The 15890-nt window shown below is 43.0% G+C and overlaps 1 protein-coding gene across 1 annotated transcript in view; it reads right to left on the bottom strand.

The window, feature by feature from the left end:
* The window catches only part of LOC106596941 (huntingtin), a 132081-nt gene that overhangs the window by 63150 nt on the left and 53041 nt on the right, over positions 1–15890 (bottom strand). Inside the window, exon 17 of the mRNA XM_082973969.1 lies at positions 806–964. Within this exon, the coding sequence (XP_082830095.1) occupies positions 806–964 (159 nt within the window). The remainder of the gene's footprint in view (positions 1–805; positions 965–15890) is intronic.

Here is a 15890-nt window from a genome sequence, read left to right as displayed (position 1 = left end):
GAGAGAGAGGAGGGGGAGGAGGGGGAGGAGAGGAAGGAGAGGAAGGAGAGAGAGGGGAAAGGGAGAGGAGATGACAGAGAGGGGAGAGGAGATGACAGAGAGGGGAGAGGAGATGACAGAGAGGGGAGAGGAGATGACAGAGAGGGGAGAGGAGATGACAGAGGCGAAAGGGAGAGGGAGGGAGAGGAGATGACAGAGAGGGGAGAGGAGATGACAGAGAGGGGAGAGGAGATGACAGAGAGGGGAGAGGAGATGACAGAGAGGGGAGAGGAGATGACAGAGGGGAGAGGAGATGACAGAGAGGGGAGAGGAGATGAGAGAGAGGGGAGAGGAGATGAGAGAGAGGGGAGCGGAGATGAGAGAGAGGGGAGAGGAGATGAGAGAGAGGGGAGAGGAGATGAGAGAGAGGGGAAAGGGAGAGGAGATGACAGAGGGGAGAGGAGATGACAGAGAGGGGAAAGGGAGAGGGAGGGAGAGGAGATGAGAGAGAGGGGAGAGGAGATGAAAGGGAGAGGGAGGGAGAGGAGATGAGAGAGAGGGGAGAGGAGATGAGAGAGAGGGGAGAGGAGATGAGAGAGAGGGGAGAGGAGATGAGAGAGAGGGGAGAGGAGATGAGAGAGAGGGGAAAGGGAGAGGAGATGACAGAGAGGGGAGAGGGAGGGAGAGGAGATGAGAGAGGGAGGAGAGTAGACCAAAGCCACCATGTGACAGAGAGATAATGCTGGTGTTGGTGACTGGTGTTAACTGGACAATACACAGTCCCAGTGGGTTTCAGGGGAATCTCAGTAACATAATGAGTTCCTACCTGTAGAGGTGTGGACGCTGGTCATCCAGCTGTGTATGTTGTAACGGGTCTTGGTGAGAGCAGAGTGGATTACAGCACCACACAACACCCCTGTAACACCTCTGACCTGAGGGTCTCCATGGCTGACCAGACACAATACATCACTGATATACTGCTGCTCTGTAGACAGAGAGACAGAGAGAGAGAGAGAGACACAGAGACAGAGAGAGAGAGAGAGAGAGAGACACAGAGACAGAGAGAGAGAGAGAGAGAGAGAGAGAGAGAGAGAGACACAGAGAGAGAGACACAGAGAGACACAGAGAGAGAGAGAGACACAGAGAGAGAGAGAGAGAGAGAGAGACACAGAGAGAGAGAGAGAGAGAGACACAGAGAGAGAGAGAGAGAGAGAGAGACACAGAGAGAGAGAGAGAGAGAGAGACACAGAGAGAGAGAGAGAGAGAGAGACAGAGAGACACAGAGAGAGAGACAGAGAGAGAGAGAGAGACAGAGAGACAGAGAGAGAGACAGAGAGAGAGAGAGAGAGAGAGAGAGAGAGAGAGAGACAGAGAGAGAGAGACAGAGACAGAGACACAGAGACACAGAGACAGAGACACAGAGACAGAGACAGAGAGAGAGAGACACAGAGACAGAGAGAGAGAGAGACAGAGAGACACAGAGGCAGAGAGAGAGAGACAGAGAGAGAGAGAGAGACAGAGAGAGAGACAGAGAGAGAGACAGAGAGAGAGACAGAGAGAGACAGAGAGAGACAGAGAGAGAGAGAGAGAGAGACACAGAGAGAGAGAGAGACACAGAGAGACAGAGAGAGAGAGAGAGAGAGAGAGACACAGAGAGAGAGAGAGAGAGAGAGAGAGACACAGAGAGAGAGAGAGAGAGAGAGAGAGACACAGAGAGAGACACAGAGAGAGAGAGAGAGAGAGAGAGAGACACAGAGAGAGAGAGAGAGAGAGAGAGAGAGACACAGAGAGAGAGAGAGACGCAGAGACAGAGAGAGAGAGAGAGAGAGAGCGCGAGAGAGAGACAGAGCGAGAGAGAGAGACAGAGACAGAGAGAGAGACAGAGAGAGAGACAGAGAGACAGAGAGAGAGGGGTGAGGGTGTGTAGAAGTGTGTGTGTGTAGTAGTGTGGTGTGTGTAGTAGCGGTGTGTGTAGTCGTACGGTGTGTGTAGTGTCGTGGTGTGTATAGTAGTGTGTGTGTAGTAGTGGTGTGTGTGTGTAGTAGTGTGTGTAGTAGTAGTGTGTGTAGTAGTAGTGGTGTGTAGTAGTAGTGTGTGTAGTAGTAGTGTGTGTAGTAGTGGTGTGTATAGTAGTGGTGTGTGTATAGTAGTGTGTGTGTAGTAGTGGTGTGTGTGTGTAGTAGTGGTGTGTGTGTAGTAGTGTGTGTAGTAGTGGTGTGTAGTAGTGGTGTGTATAGTAGTGGTGTGTGTATAGTAGTGGTGTGTGTATAGTAGTGGTGTGTAGTAGTGTATAGTAGTAGTAGTGGTGTGTAGTAGTAGTAGTGGTGTGTAGTAGTGTATAGTAGTAGTAGTGGTGTGTAGTCGTAGTGTGTGTAGTAGTAGTAGTGGTGTGTAGTAGTAGTAGTGGTGTGTAGTAGTGTATAGTAGTAGTGGTGTGTGTGTGTAGTAGTGTGTGTAGTAGTAGTGTGTGTATAGTAGTGGTGTGTAGTAGTAGTGTGTGTAGTAGTAGTGTGTGTAGTAGTGGTGTGTATAGTAGTGGTGTGTGTATAGTAGTGTGTGTGTAGTAGTGGTGTGTGTGTGTAGTAGTGGTGTGTGTGTAGTAGTGTGTGTAGTAGTGGTGTGTAGTAGTGGTGTGTATAGTAGTGGTGTGTGTATAGTAGTGGTGTGTGTATAGTAGTGGTGTGTAGTAGTGTATAGTAGTAGTAGTGGTGTGTAGTAGTAGTAGTGGTGTGTAGTAGTGTATAGTAGTAGTAGTGGTGTGTAGTCGTAGTGTGTGTAGTAGTAGTAGTAGTGGTGTGTAGTAGTAGTAGTGGTGTGTAGTAGTGTATAGTAGTAGTAGTGGTGTGTAGTCGTAGTGTGTGTAGTAGTAGTAGTGGTGTGTAGTAGTAGTGGTGTGTAGTGGTGTGTGTAGTAGTGTGTATGATAGTGGTGTATAGTAGTAGTAGTGTGTGTAGTAGTAGTGTGTGTAGTAGTAGTGTGTGTAGTAGTGGTGTGTGAGTAGTAGTGTGTGTAGTAGTAGTAGTGTGTAGTAGTGTAGTGTGTGTAGTAGTAGTGTGTGTAGTAGTAGTGTGTAGTAGTAGTGTGTGTAGTAGTAGTGTGTGTAGTAGTGTGTGTAGTAGTAGTGTGTAGTAGTAGTGGTGTGTAGTAGTGGTGTGTAGTAGTGGTGTGTAGTAGTGTGTGTGTAGTAGTAGTGTGTGTAGTAGTAGTGTGTGTAGTAGTAGTGTGTGTAGTAGTGGTGTGTGTAGTAGTAGTGTGTGTGTAGTAGTAGTGTAGTGTGTGTAGTAGTAGTGTGTAGTAGTAGTGGTGTGTAGTAGTGTTGTGTGTAGTAGTAGTGTGTAGTAGTAGTGTGTAGTAGTGTGTGTGTAGTGTGTGTAGTAGTAGTGTGTAGTAGTAGTGTGTAGTAGTGTAGTGTGTGTAGTAGTGTGTGTAGTAGTAGTGTGTGTAGTAGTGTTGTGTGTAGTAGTGTTGTGTGTAGTAGTGTTGTGTGTAGTAGTAGTGTGTAGTAGTAGTGTGTTGTGTAGTAGTAGTGTGTAGTAGTAGTGTGTAGTAGTGTTTGTGTAGTAGTGTTTGTGTAGTAGTAGTGTGTGTAGTAGTGTGTGTGTGTAGTAGTAGTAGTGTGTAGTAGTAGTGTGTGTGTGTAGTAGTAGTAGTGGTGGTGGTGGTGGTGTGTAGTAGTGTGTGTAGTAGTAGTGTGTGTAGTAGTAGTGTGTGTGTAGTAGTGTGTGTAGTAGTAGTGTGTAGTAGTGTGTGTAGTAGTAGTGTGTAGTAGTGGTGTGTAGTAGTGGTAGTAGTGGTGTGTAGTAGTAGTGTAGTAGTAGTGTGTGTGTAGTGTGTGTGTAGTGTGTGTGTAGTAGTAGTGTGTAGTAGTGTGTGTGTAGTAGTGGTGTGTAGTAGTAGTGTGTGTAGTAGTGTGTGTGTGTAGTAGTAGTAGTAGTGTGTAGTAGTAGTGTGTGTGTGTAGTAGTAGTAGTGGTGGTGGTGGTGTGTAGTAGTGTGTGTGGGAGTGTGTGTAGTAGTGTGTGTAGTAGTAGTGTGTGTGTGTAGTAGTAGTGTGTGTGTGTAGTAGTAGTGTGTAGTAGTGGTGTGTAGTAGTGTGTGTAGTAGTAGTGTGTGTAGTAGTAGTGTGTGTAGTAGTGTGTAGTAGTGGTGTGTAGTAGTAGTGTGTAGTAGTGTAGTAGTGTGTAGTAGTGTGTAGTAGTGGTGTGTAGTAGTGTGTAGTAGTAGTGTGTAGTAGTGTGTAGTAGTAGTGTGTGTAGTAGTAGTGTGTGTGTAGTAGTGTGTAGTAGTGTGTAGTAGTAGTAGTAGTAGTGGTGGTGTGTAGTAGTGTAGTAGTGTGTGTAGTGTAGTAGTGGTGTGTAGTAGTGGTGTGTAGTAGTGGTGTGTATAGTAGTGGTAGTGTGGTAGTAGTAGTGGTGTGTGTAGTAGTAGTGGTGTGTAGTAGTGTATAGTAGTAGTAGTGGTGTGTAGTAGTAGTAGTGTGTGTGTGTGTAGTAGTAGTAGTGGTGTGTAGTAGTGTATAGTAGTAGTAGTGGTGTGTAGTCGTAGTGTGTGTAGTAGTAGTAGTGGTGTGTAGTAGTAGTGGTGTGTAGTGGTGTGTGTAGTAGTGTGTATGATAGTGGTGTATAGTAGTAGTAGTGTGTGTAGTAGTAGTGTGTGTAGTAGTAGTGTGTGTAGTAGTGGTGTGTGTAGTAGTAGTGTGTGTAGTAGTAGTAGTAGTAGTAGTGTGTGTAGTAGTAGTAGTGTGTAGTAGTGTAGTGTGTGTAGTAGTAGTGTGTGTAGTAGTGTGTGTAGTAGTAGTGTGTAGTAGTGGTGTGTAGTAGTGGTGTGTAGTAGTGGTGTGTAGTAGTAGTGTGTGTAGTAGTAGTGTGTGTAGTAGTAGTGTGTGTAGTAGTAGTGTGTGTAGTAGTGGTGTGTGTAGTAGTAGTGTGTGTAGTAGTAGTAGTAGTGTGTGTGTAGTAGTAGTGTAGTGTGTGTAGTAGTAGTGTGTAGTAGTAGTGGTGTGTAGTAGTGTTGTGTGTAGTAGTAGTGTGTGTGTGTAGTAGTAGTGTGTAGTAGTGGTGTGTAGTAGTGTGTGTAGTAGTAGTGTGTGTAGTAGTAGTGTGTGTGTAGTGTGTGTGTAGTAGTAGTGTGTAGTAGTGTGTAGTAGTGTGTGTGTAGTAGTGGTGTGTAGTAGTAGTGTGTGTAGTAGTGTGTGTGTGTAGTAGTAGTAGTAGTGTGTAGTAGTAGTGTGTGTGTGTGTAGTAGTAGTAGTGGTGGTGGTGGTGTGTAGTAGTGTGTGTGGGAGTGTGTGTAGTAGTGTGTGTAGTAGTAGTGTGTGTGTGTAGTAGTAGTGTGTGTGTGTAGTAGTAGTGTGTAGTAGTGGTGTGTAGTAGTGTGTGTAGTAGTAGTAGTGTGTGTAGTAGTGTGTAGTAGTGGTGTGTAGTAGTAGTGTGTAGTAGTAGTAGTGTGTAGTAGTGTGTAGTAGGTGGGTGTGTAGTAGTGTGTAGTAGTAGTGTGTAGTAGTGTGTAGTAGTAGTGTGTGTAGTAGTAGTGTGTGTGTAGTAGTGTGTAGTAGTGTGTAGTAGTAGTAGTAGTAGTGGTGTGTGTGTGTAGTAGTGGTGTGTGTGTAGTAGTGTGTGTAGTAGTGGTGTGTAGTAGTGGTGTGTATAGTAGTGGTGTGTGTATAGTAGTGGTGTGTGTATAGTAGTGGTGTGTAGTAGTGTATAGTAGTAGTAGTGGTGTGTAGTAGTAGTAGTGGTGTGTAGTAGTGTATAGTAGTAGTAGTGGTGTGTAGTCGTAGTGTGTGTAGTAGTAGTAGTAGTGGTGTGTAGTAGTAGTAGTGGTGTGTAGTAGTGTATAGTAGTAGTAGTGGTGTGTAGTCGTAGTGTGTGTAGTAGTAGTAGTGGTGTGTAGTAGTAGTGGTGTGTAGTGGTGTGTGTAGTAGTGTGTATGATAGTGGTGTATAGTAGTAGTAGTGTGTGTAGTAGTAGTGTGTGTAGTAGTAGTGTGTGTAGTAGTGGTGTGTGTAGTAGTAGTGTGTGTAGTAGTAGTAGTAGTAGTAGTGTGTGTAGTAGTAGTAGTGTGTAGTAGTGTAGTGTGTGTAGTAGTAGTGTGTGTAGTAGTAGTGTGTAGTAGTAGTAGTGTGTGTAGTAGTAGTGTGTGTAGTAGTGTGTGTAGTAGTAGTGTGTAGTAGTGGTGTGTAGTAGTGGTGTGTAGTAGTGGTGTGTAGTAGTAGTGTGTGTAGTAGTAGTGTGTGTAGTAGTAGTGTGTGTAGTAGTAGTGTGTGTAGTAGTGGTGTGTGTAGTAGTAGTGTGTGTAGTAGTAGTAGTAGTGTGTGTGTAGTAGTAGTGTAGTGTGTGTAGTAGTAGTGTGTAGTAGTAGTGGTGTGTAGTAGTGTTGTGTGTAGTAGTAGTGTGTGTGTGTAGTAGTAGTGTGTAGTAGTGGTGTGTAGTAGTGTGTGTAGTAGTAGTGTGTGTAGTAGTAGTGTGTGTGTAGTGTGTGTGTAGTAGTAGTGTGTAGTAGTGTGTAGTAGTGTGTGTGTAGTAGTGGTGTGTAGTAGTAGTGTGTGTAGTAGTGTGTGTGTGTAGTAGTAGTAGTAGTGTGTAGTAGTAGTGTGTGTGTGTGTAGTAGTAGTAGTGGTGGTGGTGGTGTGTAGTAGTGTGTGTGGGAGTGTGTGTAGTAGTGTGTGTAGTAGTAGTGTGTGTGTGTAGTAGTAGTGTGTGTGTGTAGTAGTAGTGTGTAGTAGTGGTGTGTAGTAGTGTGTGTAGTAGTAGTGTGTGTAGTAGTAGTGTGTGTAGTAGTGTGTAGTAGTGGTGTGTAGTAGTAGTGTGTAGTAGTAGTAGTGTGTAGTAGTGTGTAGTAGTGGTGTGTAGTAGTGTGTAGTAGTAGTGTGTAGTAGTGTGTAGTAGTAGTGTGTGTAGTAGTAGTGTGTGTGTAGTAGTGTGTAGTAGTGTGTAGTAGTAGTAGTAGTAGTGGTGTGTGTGTGTAGTAGTGGTGTGTGTGTAGTAGTGTGTGTAGTAGTGGTGTGTAGTAGTGGTGTGTATAGTAGTGGTGTGTGTATAGTAGTGGTGTGTGTATAGTAGTGGTGTGTAGTAGTGTATAGTAGTAGTAGTGGTGTGTAGTAGTAGTAGTGGTGTGTAGTAGTGTATAGTAGTAGTAGTGGTGTGTAGTCGTAGTGTGTGTAGTAGTAGTAGTAGTGGTGTGTAGTAGTAGTAGTGGTGTGTAGTAGTGTATAGTAGTAGTAGTGGTGTGTAGTCGTAGTGTGTGTAGTAGTAGTAGTGGTGTGTAGTAGTAGTGGTGTGTAGTGGTGTGTGTAGTAGTGTGTATGATAGTGGTGTATAGTAGTAGTAGTGTGTGTAGTAGTAGTGTGTGTAGTAGTAGTGTGTGTAGTAGTGGTGTGTGTAGTAGTAGTAGTAGTAGTAGTGTGTGTAGTAGTAGTAGTGTGTGTAGTAGTAGTAGTGTGTAGTAGTGTAGTGTGTGTAGTAGTAGTGTGTGTAGTAGTAGTGTGTAGTAGTAGTGTGTGTAGTAGTAGTGTGTGTAGTAGTGTGTGTAGTAGTAGTGTGTAGTAGTGGTGTGTAGTAGTGGTGTGTAGTAGTGGTGTGTAGTAGTAGTGTGTGTAGTAGTAGTGTGTGTAGTAGTAGTGTGTGTAGTAGTAGTGTGTGTAGTAGTGGTGTGTGTAGTAGTAGTGTGTGTAGTAGTAGTAGTAGTGTGTGTGTAGTAGTAGTGTAGTGTGTGTAGTAGTAGTGTGTAGTAGTAGTGGTGTGTAGTAGTGTTGTGTGTAGTAGTAGTGTGTAGTAGTAGTGTGTAGTAGTGTGTGTGTAGTGTGTGTAGTAGTAGTGTGTAGTAGTAGTGTGTAGTAGTGTAGTGTGTGTAGTAGTGTGTGTAGTAGTAGTGTGTAGTAGTAGTAGTGGTGTGTAGTAGTGTTGTGTGTAGTAGTGTTGTGTGTAGTAGTAGTGTGTAGTAGTAGTGTGTAATAGTGTGTAGTAGTGTTTGTGTAGTAGTAGTGTGTGTAGTAGTGTGTGTGTGTAGTAGTAGTAGTGTGTAGTAGTAGTGTGTGTGTGTAGTAGTAGTAGTGGTGGTGGTGGTGGTGTGTAGTAGTGTGTGTAGTAGTAGTGTGTGTAGTAGTAGTGTGTAGTAGTAGTGTGTGTGTAGTAGTAGTGTGTAGTAGTGTGTGTAGTAGTAGTGTGTAGTAGTGTGTGTAGTAGTAGTGTGTAGTAGTGTGTGTAGTAGTAGTGTGTAGTAGTAGTGGTGTGTAGTAGTGGTGTGTAGTAGTGGTGTGTAGTAGTAGTGTAGTAGTAGTGTGTGTGTAGTGTGTGTGTAGTAGTAGTGTGTAGTAGTGTGTAGTAGTGTGTGTGTAGTAGTGGTGTGTAGTAGTAGTGTGTGTAGTAGTGTGTGTGTGTAGTAGTAGTAGTAGTGTGTAGTAGTAGTGTGTGTGTGTAGTAGTAGTGTGTGTAGTAGTAGTGTGTGTAGTAGTGTGTGTAGTAGTAGTGTGTGTAGTAGTAGTGTGTGTAGTAGTAGTGTGTGTAGTAGTAGGTGTGTAGTAGTAGTGTGTGTAGTAGTAGTGTGTGTAGTAGTAGTAGTAGTAGTGGTGTGTGTAGTAGTAGTGTGTGTAGTAGTAGTGTGTGTAGTAGTAGTGTGTGTAGTAGTAGTGTGTGTAGTAGTAGTGTGTGTAGTAGTAGTGTGTGTAGTGTGTGTAGTAGTAGTGTGTAGTAGTAGTGTGTGTGTGTAGTAGTAGTGTAGTGGTGGTGTGTAGTAGTAGTGTGTGTAGTAGTAGTGTGTGTAGTAGTAGTGTGTGTGTAGTAGTAGTAGTGTGTGTAGTAGTAGTAGTAGTGTGTGTAGTAGTAGTGTGTGTAGTAGTAGTGTGTGTAGTAGTAGTGGTGTGTAGTAGTGTGTGTAGTAGTAGTGTGTGTAGTAGTAGGGTGTGTAGTAGTAGTGTGTGTAGTAGTAGTGTGTGTAGTAGTAGTAGTAGTGTGTGGTGTGTAGTAGTAGTGTGTAGTAGTGGTGTGTAGTAGTAGTGTGTGTAGTAGTAGTGTGTGTAGTAGTAGTGTGTGTAGTAGTAGTGTGTGTAGTAGTGTGTAGTAGTAGTGTGTGTAGTAGGTGTGTAGTAGTGTGTGTAGTAGTAGTGTGTGTAGTAGTAGTGTGTGTAGTAGTAGTGTGTGTAGTAGTAGTGTGTAGTAGTAGTGTGGTAGTAGTAGTGTGTAGTAGTGTGTGTAGTAGTAGTGTGTGTAGTAGTGGTGGTAGTGTGTGTAGTAGTAGTGTGTGTAGTAGTGTGTGTGTAGTAGTAGTGTGTAGTAGTAGTGTGTAGTAGTGGTGTGTAGTAGTGGTGTGTAGTAGTAGTGTGTGTAGTAGTAGTGTGTGTAGTAGTAGTGTGTGTAGTAGTGTGTGTGTAGTAGTGGTGTGTGTAGTAGTAGTGTGTGTGTAGTAGTAGTAGTGTGTGTGTAGTAGTAGTGTAGTGTGTGTAGTAGTAGTGTGTAGTAGTAGTGGTGTGTAGTAGTGTGTGTGTGTAGTAGTAGTGTGTGTGTGTAGTAGTAGTGTGTAGTAGTGGTGTGTAGTAGTGTGTGTAGTAGTAGTGTGTGTAGTAGTAGTGTGTGTGTAGTGTGTGTGTAGTAGTAGTGTGTAGTAGTGTGTAGTAGTGTGTGTGTAGTAGTGGTGTGTAGTAGTAGTGTGTGTAGTAGTGTGTGTGTGTAGTAGTAGTAGTAGTGTGTAGTAGTAGTGTGTGTGTGTAGTAGTAGTAGTGGTGGTGGTGGTGTGTAGTAGTGTGTGTGGGAGTGTGTGTAGTAGTGTGTGTAGTAGTAGTGTGTGTGTGTAGTAGTAGTGTGTGTGTGTAGTAGTAGTGTGTAGTAGTGGTGTGTAGTAGTGTGTGTAGTAGTAGTAGTGTGTGTAGTAGTGTGTAGTAGTGGTGTGTAGTAGTAGTGTGTAGTAGTAGTAGTGTGTAGTAGTGTGTAGTAGTGTGTAGTAGTGGTGTGTAGTAGTGTGTAGTAGTAGTGTGTAGTAGTGTGTAGTAGTAGTGTGTGTAGTAGTAGTGTGTGTGTAGTAGTGTGTAGTAGTGTGTAGTAGTAGTAGTAGTAGGTGGTGTGTGTGTGTAGTAGTGGTGTGTGTGTAGTAGTGTGTGTAGTAGTGGTGTGTAGTAGTGGTGTGTATAGTAGTGGTGTGTGTATAGTAGTGGTGTGTGTATAGTAGTGGTGTGTAGTAGTGTATAGTAGTAGTAGTGGTGTGTAGTAGTAGTAGTGGTGTGTAGTAGTGTATAGTAGTAGTAGTGGTGTGTAGTCGTAGTGTGTGTAGTAGTAGTAGTAGTGGTGTGTAGTAGTAGTAGTGGTGTGTAGTAGTGTATAGTAGTAGTAGTGGTGTGTAGTCGTAGTGTGTGTAGTAGTAGTGTGGTGGTAGTAGTAGTGGTGTGTAGTGGTGTGTGTAGTAGTGTGTATGATAGTGGTGTATAGTAGTAGTAGTGTGTGTAGTAGTAGTGTGTGTAGTAGTAGTGTGTGTAGTAGTGGTGTGTGTAGTAGTAGTGTGTGTAGTAGTAGTAGTAGTAGTAGTGTGTGTAGTAGTAGTAGTGTGTAGTAGTGTAGTGTGTGTAGTAGTAGTGTGTGTAGTAGTAGTGTGTAGTAGTAGTGTGTGTAGTAGTAGTGTGTGTAGTAGTGTGTGTAGTAGTAGTGTGTAGTAGTGGTGTGTAGTAGTGGTGTGTAGTAGTGGTGTGTAGTAGTAGTGTGTGTAGTAGTAGTGTGTGTAGTAGTAGTGTGTGTAGTAGTAGTGTGTGTAGTAGTGGTGTGTGTAGTAGTAGTGTGTGTAGTAGTAGTAGTAGTGTGTGTGTAGTAGTAGTGTAGTGTGTGTAGTAGTAGTGTGTAGTAGTAGTGGTGTGTAGTAGTGTTGTGTGTAGTAGTAGGTGTGTAGTAGTAGTGTGTAGTAGTGTGTGTGTAGTGTGTGTAGTAGTAGTGTGTAGTAGTAGTGTGTAGTAGTGTGTGTGTGTAGTAGTGTGTGTAGTAGTAGTGTGTGTGTAGTAGTGGTGTGTAGTAGTGTGTGTGTAGTAGTGTTGTGTGTAGTAGTAGTGTGTGAGTAGTAGTGTGTATAGTGTGTAGTAGTGTTGTGTAGTAGTAGTGTGTGTAGTAGTGTGTGTGTGTAGTAGTAGTAGTGTGTAGTAGTAGTGTGTGTGTGTAGTAGTAGTAGTGTGGTGGTGGTGGTGGTGTGTAGTAGTGTGTGTAGTAGTAGTGTGTGTAGTAGTAGTGTGTAGTAGTAGTGTGTGTGTAGTAGTAGTGTGTAGTAGTGTGTGTAGTAGTAGTGTGTAGTAGTGTGTGTAGTAGTAGTGTGTAGTAGTGTGTGTAGTAGTAGTGTGTAGTAGTAGTGGTGTGTAGTAGTGGTGTGTAGTAGTGGTGTGTGTGTAGTAGTGTGTGTAGTAGTGGTGTGTAGTAGTGGTGTGTATAGTAGTGGTGTGTGTATAGTAGTGGTGTGTGTATAGTAGTGGTGTGTAGTAGTGTATAGTAGTAGTAGTGGTGTGTAGTAGTAGTAGTGGTGTGTAGTAGTGTATAGTAGTAGTAGTGGTGTGTAGTCGTAGTGTGTGTAGTAGTAGTAGTAGTGGTGTGTAGTAGTAGTAGTGGTGTGTAGTAGTGTATAGTAGTAGTAGTGGTGTGTAGTCGTAGTGTGTGTAGTAGTAGTAGTGGTGTGTAGTAGTAGTGGTGTGTAGTGGTGTGTGTAGTAGTGTGTATGATAGTGGTGTATAGTAGTAGTAGTGTGTGTAGTAGTAGTGTGTGTAGTAGTAGTGTGTGTAGTAGTGGTGTGTAGTAGTAGTGTGTGTAGTAGTAGTGTGTGTAGTAGTGTGTGTAGTAGTAGTGTGTAGTAGTGGTGTGTAGTAGTGGTGTGTAGTAGTGGTGTGTAGTAGTAGTGTGAGTAGTGTGTGTAGTAGTAGTAGTGTGTAGTAGTGTAGTGTGTGTAGTAGTAGTGTGTGTAGTAGTAGTGTGTAGTAGTAGTGTGTGTAGTAGTAGTGTGTGTAGTAGTGTGTGTAGTAGTAGTGTGTAGTAGTGGTGTGTAGTAGTGGTGTGTAGTAGTGGTGTGTAGTAGTAGTGTGTGTAGTAGTAGTGTGTGTAGTAGTTAGTAGTAGTGTGTAATAGTGTGTAGTAGTGTTGTGTAGTAGTAGTGTGTGTAGTAGTGTGTGTGTAGTAGTAGTAGTGTGTAGTAGTAGTGTGTGTGTGTAGTAGTAGTAGTGGTGGTGGTAGTGGTGTGTAGTAGTGTGTGTAGTAGTAGTGTGTGTAGTAGTAGTGTGTAGTAGTAGTGTGTGTAGTAGTAGTGTGTGTAGTAGTGTGTGTAGTAGTAGTGTGTAGTAGTAGTGGTGTGTAGTAGTGGTGTGTAGTAGTGGTGTGTAGTAGTAGTAGTGTGTGTAGTAGTAGTGTGTGTAGTAGTGGTGTGTGTAGTAGTAGTGGTGTGTAGTAGTAGTGTAGTGTGTGTAGTAGTAGTGTGTAGTAGTAGTGGTGTGTAGTAGTGTTGTGTGTAGTAGTAGTGTGTAGTAGTAGTGTGTAGTAGTGTGTGTGTAGTGTGTGTAGTAGTAGTGTGTAGTAGTAGTGTGTAGTAGTGTAGTGTGTGTAGTAGTGTGTGTAGTAGTAGTGTGTAGTAGTAGTAGTGGTGTGTAGTAGTGTTGTGTGTAGTAGTGTTGTGTGTAGTAGTAGTGTGTAGTAGTAGTGTGTAATAGTGTGTAGTAGTGTTTGTGTAGTAGTAGTGTGTGTAGTAGTGTGTGTGTGTAGTAGTAGTAGTGTGTAGTAGTAGTGTGTGTGTGTAGTAGTAGTAGTGGTGGTGGTGGTGGTGTGTAGTAGTGTGTGTAGTAGTAGTGTGTAGTAGTAGTGGTGTGTAGTAGTGGTGTGTAGTAGTGTGTAGTAGTAGTGTGTGTAGTGGTGAGTGTGTGTGTAGTAGTAGTGTGTAGTAGTGTGTGTGTAGTAGTGGTGTGTAGTAGTAGTGTGTGTAGTAGTGTGTGTGTGTAGTAGTAGTAGTAGTGTGTAGTAGTAGTGTGTGTGTGTAGTAGTAGTAGTGGTGGTGGTGGTGTGTAGTAGTGTGTGTGGAGTGTGTGTAGTAGTGTGTGTAGTAGTAGTGTGTGTGTGTAGTAGTAGTGTGTGTGTGTAGTAGTAGTGTGTAGTAGTGGTGTGTAGTAGTGTGTGTAGTAGTAGTGTAGTAGTAGTGTGTGTGTAGTGTGTGTGTAGTAGTAGTGTGTAGTAGTGTGTGTGTAGTAGTGGTGTGTAGTAGTAGTGTGTGTAGTAGTGTGTGTGTGTAGTAGTAGTAGTAGTGTGTAGTAGTAGTGTGTGTGGTAGTAGTAGTAGTGGTGGTGGTGGTGTGTAGTAGTGTGTGTGGGAGTGTGTGTAGTAGTGTGTGTAGTAGTAGTGTGTGTGTGTAGTAGTAGTGTGTGTGTGTAGTAGTAGTGTGTAGTAGTGGTGTGTAGTAGTGTGTGTAGTAGTAGTGTGTGTGTAGTAGTGTGTAGTAGTGGTGTGTAGTAGTAGTGTGTAGTAGTAGTAGTGTGCAGTAGTGTGTAGTAGTGTGTAGTAGTGGTGTGTAGTAGTGTGTAGTAGTAGTGTGTAGTAGTGTGTAGTAGTAGTGTGTGTAGTAGTAGTGTGTGTGTAGTAGTGTGTAGTAGTGTGTAGTAGTAGTAGTAGTGGTGGTGGTAGTGTGTAGTAGTGTGTGTGTAGTAGTAGTGTGTAGTAGTGGTGTGTAGTAGTGGTAGTGTGTGTAGTAGTGTGTGTAGTAGTAGTGGTGTGTAGTAGTGGTGTGTAGTAGTGTGTGTAGTGTAGTGTAGTAGTAGTGTGTGTGTAGTGTGTGTAGTAGTAGTGTGGTGTAGTTTGTGTAGTAGTAGTGTGTAGTAGTAGTGTGTGTGTAGTAGTGTGTAGTAGTGTGTAGTAGTGTGTAGTAGTAGTAGTAGTGGTGGTGGTAGTGTGTAGTAGTGTGTGTGTAGTAGTAGTGTGTAGTAGTGGTGTGTAGTAGTGTGTAGTGTGTGTGTAGTAGTGTGTGTGTAGTAGTGTGTAGTAGTAGTGTGTAGTAGTAGTGTGTGTAGTAGTAGTGTGTGTAGTAGTAGTGTGTGAGTAGTAGTGTGTGTAGTAGTAGTGTGTAGTAGTGTGTAGTAGTGTGTAGTAGTAGTGGTGGTGGTGGTGTGTGTAGTAGTGTGTAGTAGTGTGTACTAGTGTGTGTAGTAGTGGTGTGTAGTAGTAGTGTGTAGTAGTGTGTGTAGTAGTAGTGTGTGTGTGTGTGTGTAGTAGTGGTGTGTGTAGTAGTAGTGTGTGTAGTAGTAGGGTGTGTAGTAGTAGTGTGTGTAGTAGTAGTGGTGTAGTAGTAGTAGTGTGGTGTGGTGGAGTAGTAGTGTGTGTAGTAGTAGTGTGTGTAGTAGTAGTGTGTGTAGTAGTAGTGTGTGTAGTAGTAGTGTGTGTAGTGTGTGTAGTAGTAGTGTGTAGTAGTAGTGTGTGTGTGTAGTAGTAGTAGTAGTGGTGTGTGTAGTAGTAGTGTGTGTAGTAGTAGTGTGTGTAGTAGTAGTAGTGTGTGTAGTAGTAGTAGTGTGTGTAGTAGTAGTAGTAGTGTGTGTAGTAGTAGTGTGTGTAGTAGTAGTGTGTGTAGTAGTAGTGTGTGTAGTAGTAGTGTGTGTAGTAGTAGTGTGTGTAGTAGTAGGTGTGTAGTAGTAGTGTGTGTAGTAGTAGTGTGTGTAGTAGTAGTAGTAGTGGTGGTGGTGTGTAGTAGTAGTGTGTAGTAGTAGTGTGTGTAGTAGTAGTGTGTGTAGTAGTAGTGTGTGTAGTAGTAGTGTGTGTAGTAGTAGTGTGTGTAGTAGTAGTGTGTGTAGTGTGTGTAGTAGTAGTGTGTGTAGTAGTAGTGTGTAGTAGTGTGTGTAGTAGTAGTAGTGTGTGTAGTAGTAGTGTGTGTAGTAGTAGTGTGTGTAGTAGTAGTGTGTAGTAGTAGTGTGTGTAGTAGTAGTGTGTGTAGTAGTAGTGTGTAGTAGTAGTGTGTGTAGTAGTGTGTGTAGTAGTAGTGTGTGTAGTAGTAGTGTGTGTAGTAGTAGTGTGTGTAGTAGTGGTGTGTAGTAGTGGTGTGTATAGTAGTGGTGTGTGTATAGTAGTGGTGTGTGTATAGTAGTGGTGTGTAGTAGTGTATAGTAGTAGTAGTGGTGTGTAGTAGTAGTAGTGGTGTGTAGTAGTGTATAGTAGTAGTAGTGGTGTGTAGTCGTAGTGTGTGTAGTAGTAGTAGTGGTGTGTAGTAGTAGTAGTGGTGTGTAGTAGTGTATAGTAGTAGTGGTGTGTGTGTGTAGTAGTGTGTGTAGTAGTAGTGTGTGTATAGTAGTGGTGTGTAGTAGTAGTGTGTGTAGTAGTAGTGTGTGTAGTAGTGGTGTGTATAGTAGTGGTGTGTGTATAGTAGTGTGTGTGTAGTAGTGGTGTGTGTGTGTAGTAGTGGTGTGTGTGTAGTAGTGTGTGTAGTAGTGGTGTGTAGTAGTGGTGTGTATAGTAGTGGTGTGTGTATAGTAGTGGTGTGTGTATAGTAGTGGTGTGTAGTAGTGTATAGTAGTAGTAGTGGTGTGTAGTAGTAGTAGTGGTGTGTAGTAGTGTATAGTAGTAGTAGTGGTGTGTAGTCGTAGTGTGTGTAGTAGTAGTAGTAGTGGTGTGTAGTAGTAGTAGTGGTGTGTAGTAGTGTGTAGTAGTAGTAGTGTGTGTAGTAGTAGTGTGTGTAGTAGTGGTGTGTGTAGTAGTAGTGTGTGTAGTAGTAGTAGTAGTAGTGTGTGTAGTAGTAGTAGTGTGTAGTAGTGTAGTGTGTGTAGTAGTAGTGTGTGTAGTAGTAGTGTGTAGTAGTAGTGTGTGTAGTAGTAGTGTGTGTAGTAGTGTGTGTAGTAGTAGTGTGTAGTAGTAGTGGTGTGTAGTAGTGGTGTGTAGTAGTAGTTGTGTGTAGTAGTAGTGTGTGTAGTAGTAGTGTGTGTAGTAGTAGTGTGTGTAGTAG

The sequence above is a fragment of the Salmo salar genome, chromosome 04 (assembly GCF_965601325.2).
Source record: "Salmo salar chromosome 04, fSalSal1, whole genome shotgun sequence".
Lineage (NCBI taxonomy): Eukaryota > Metazoa > Chordata > Actinopteri > Salmoniformes > Salmonidae > Salmo > Salmo salar.
This window is presented reverse-complemented; position numbering and strand designations above follow the sequence as displayed.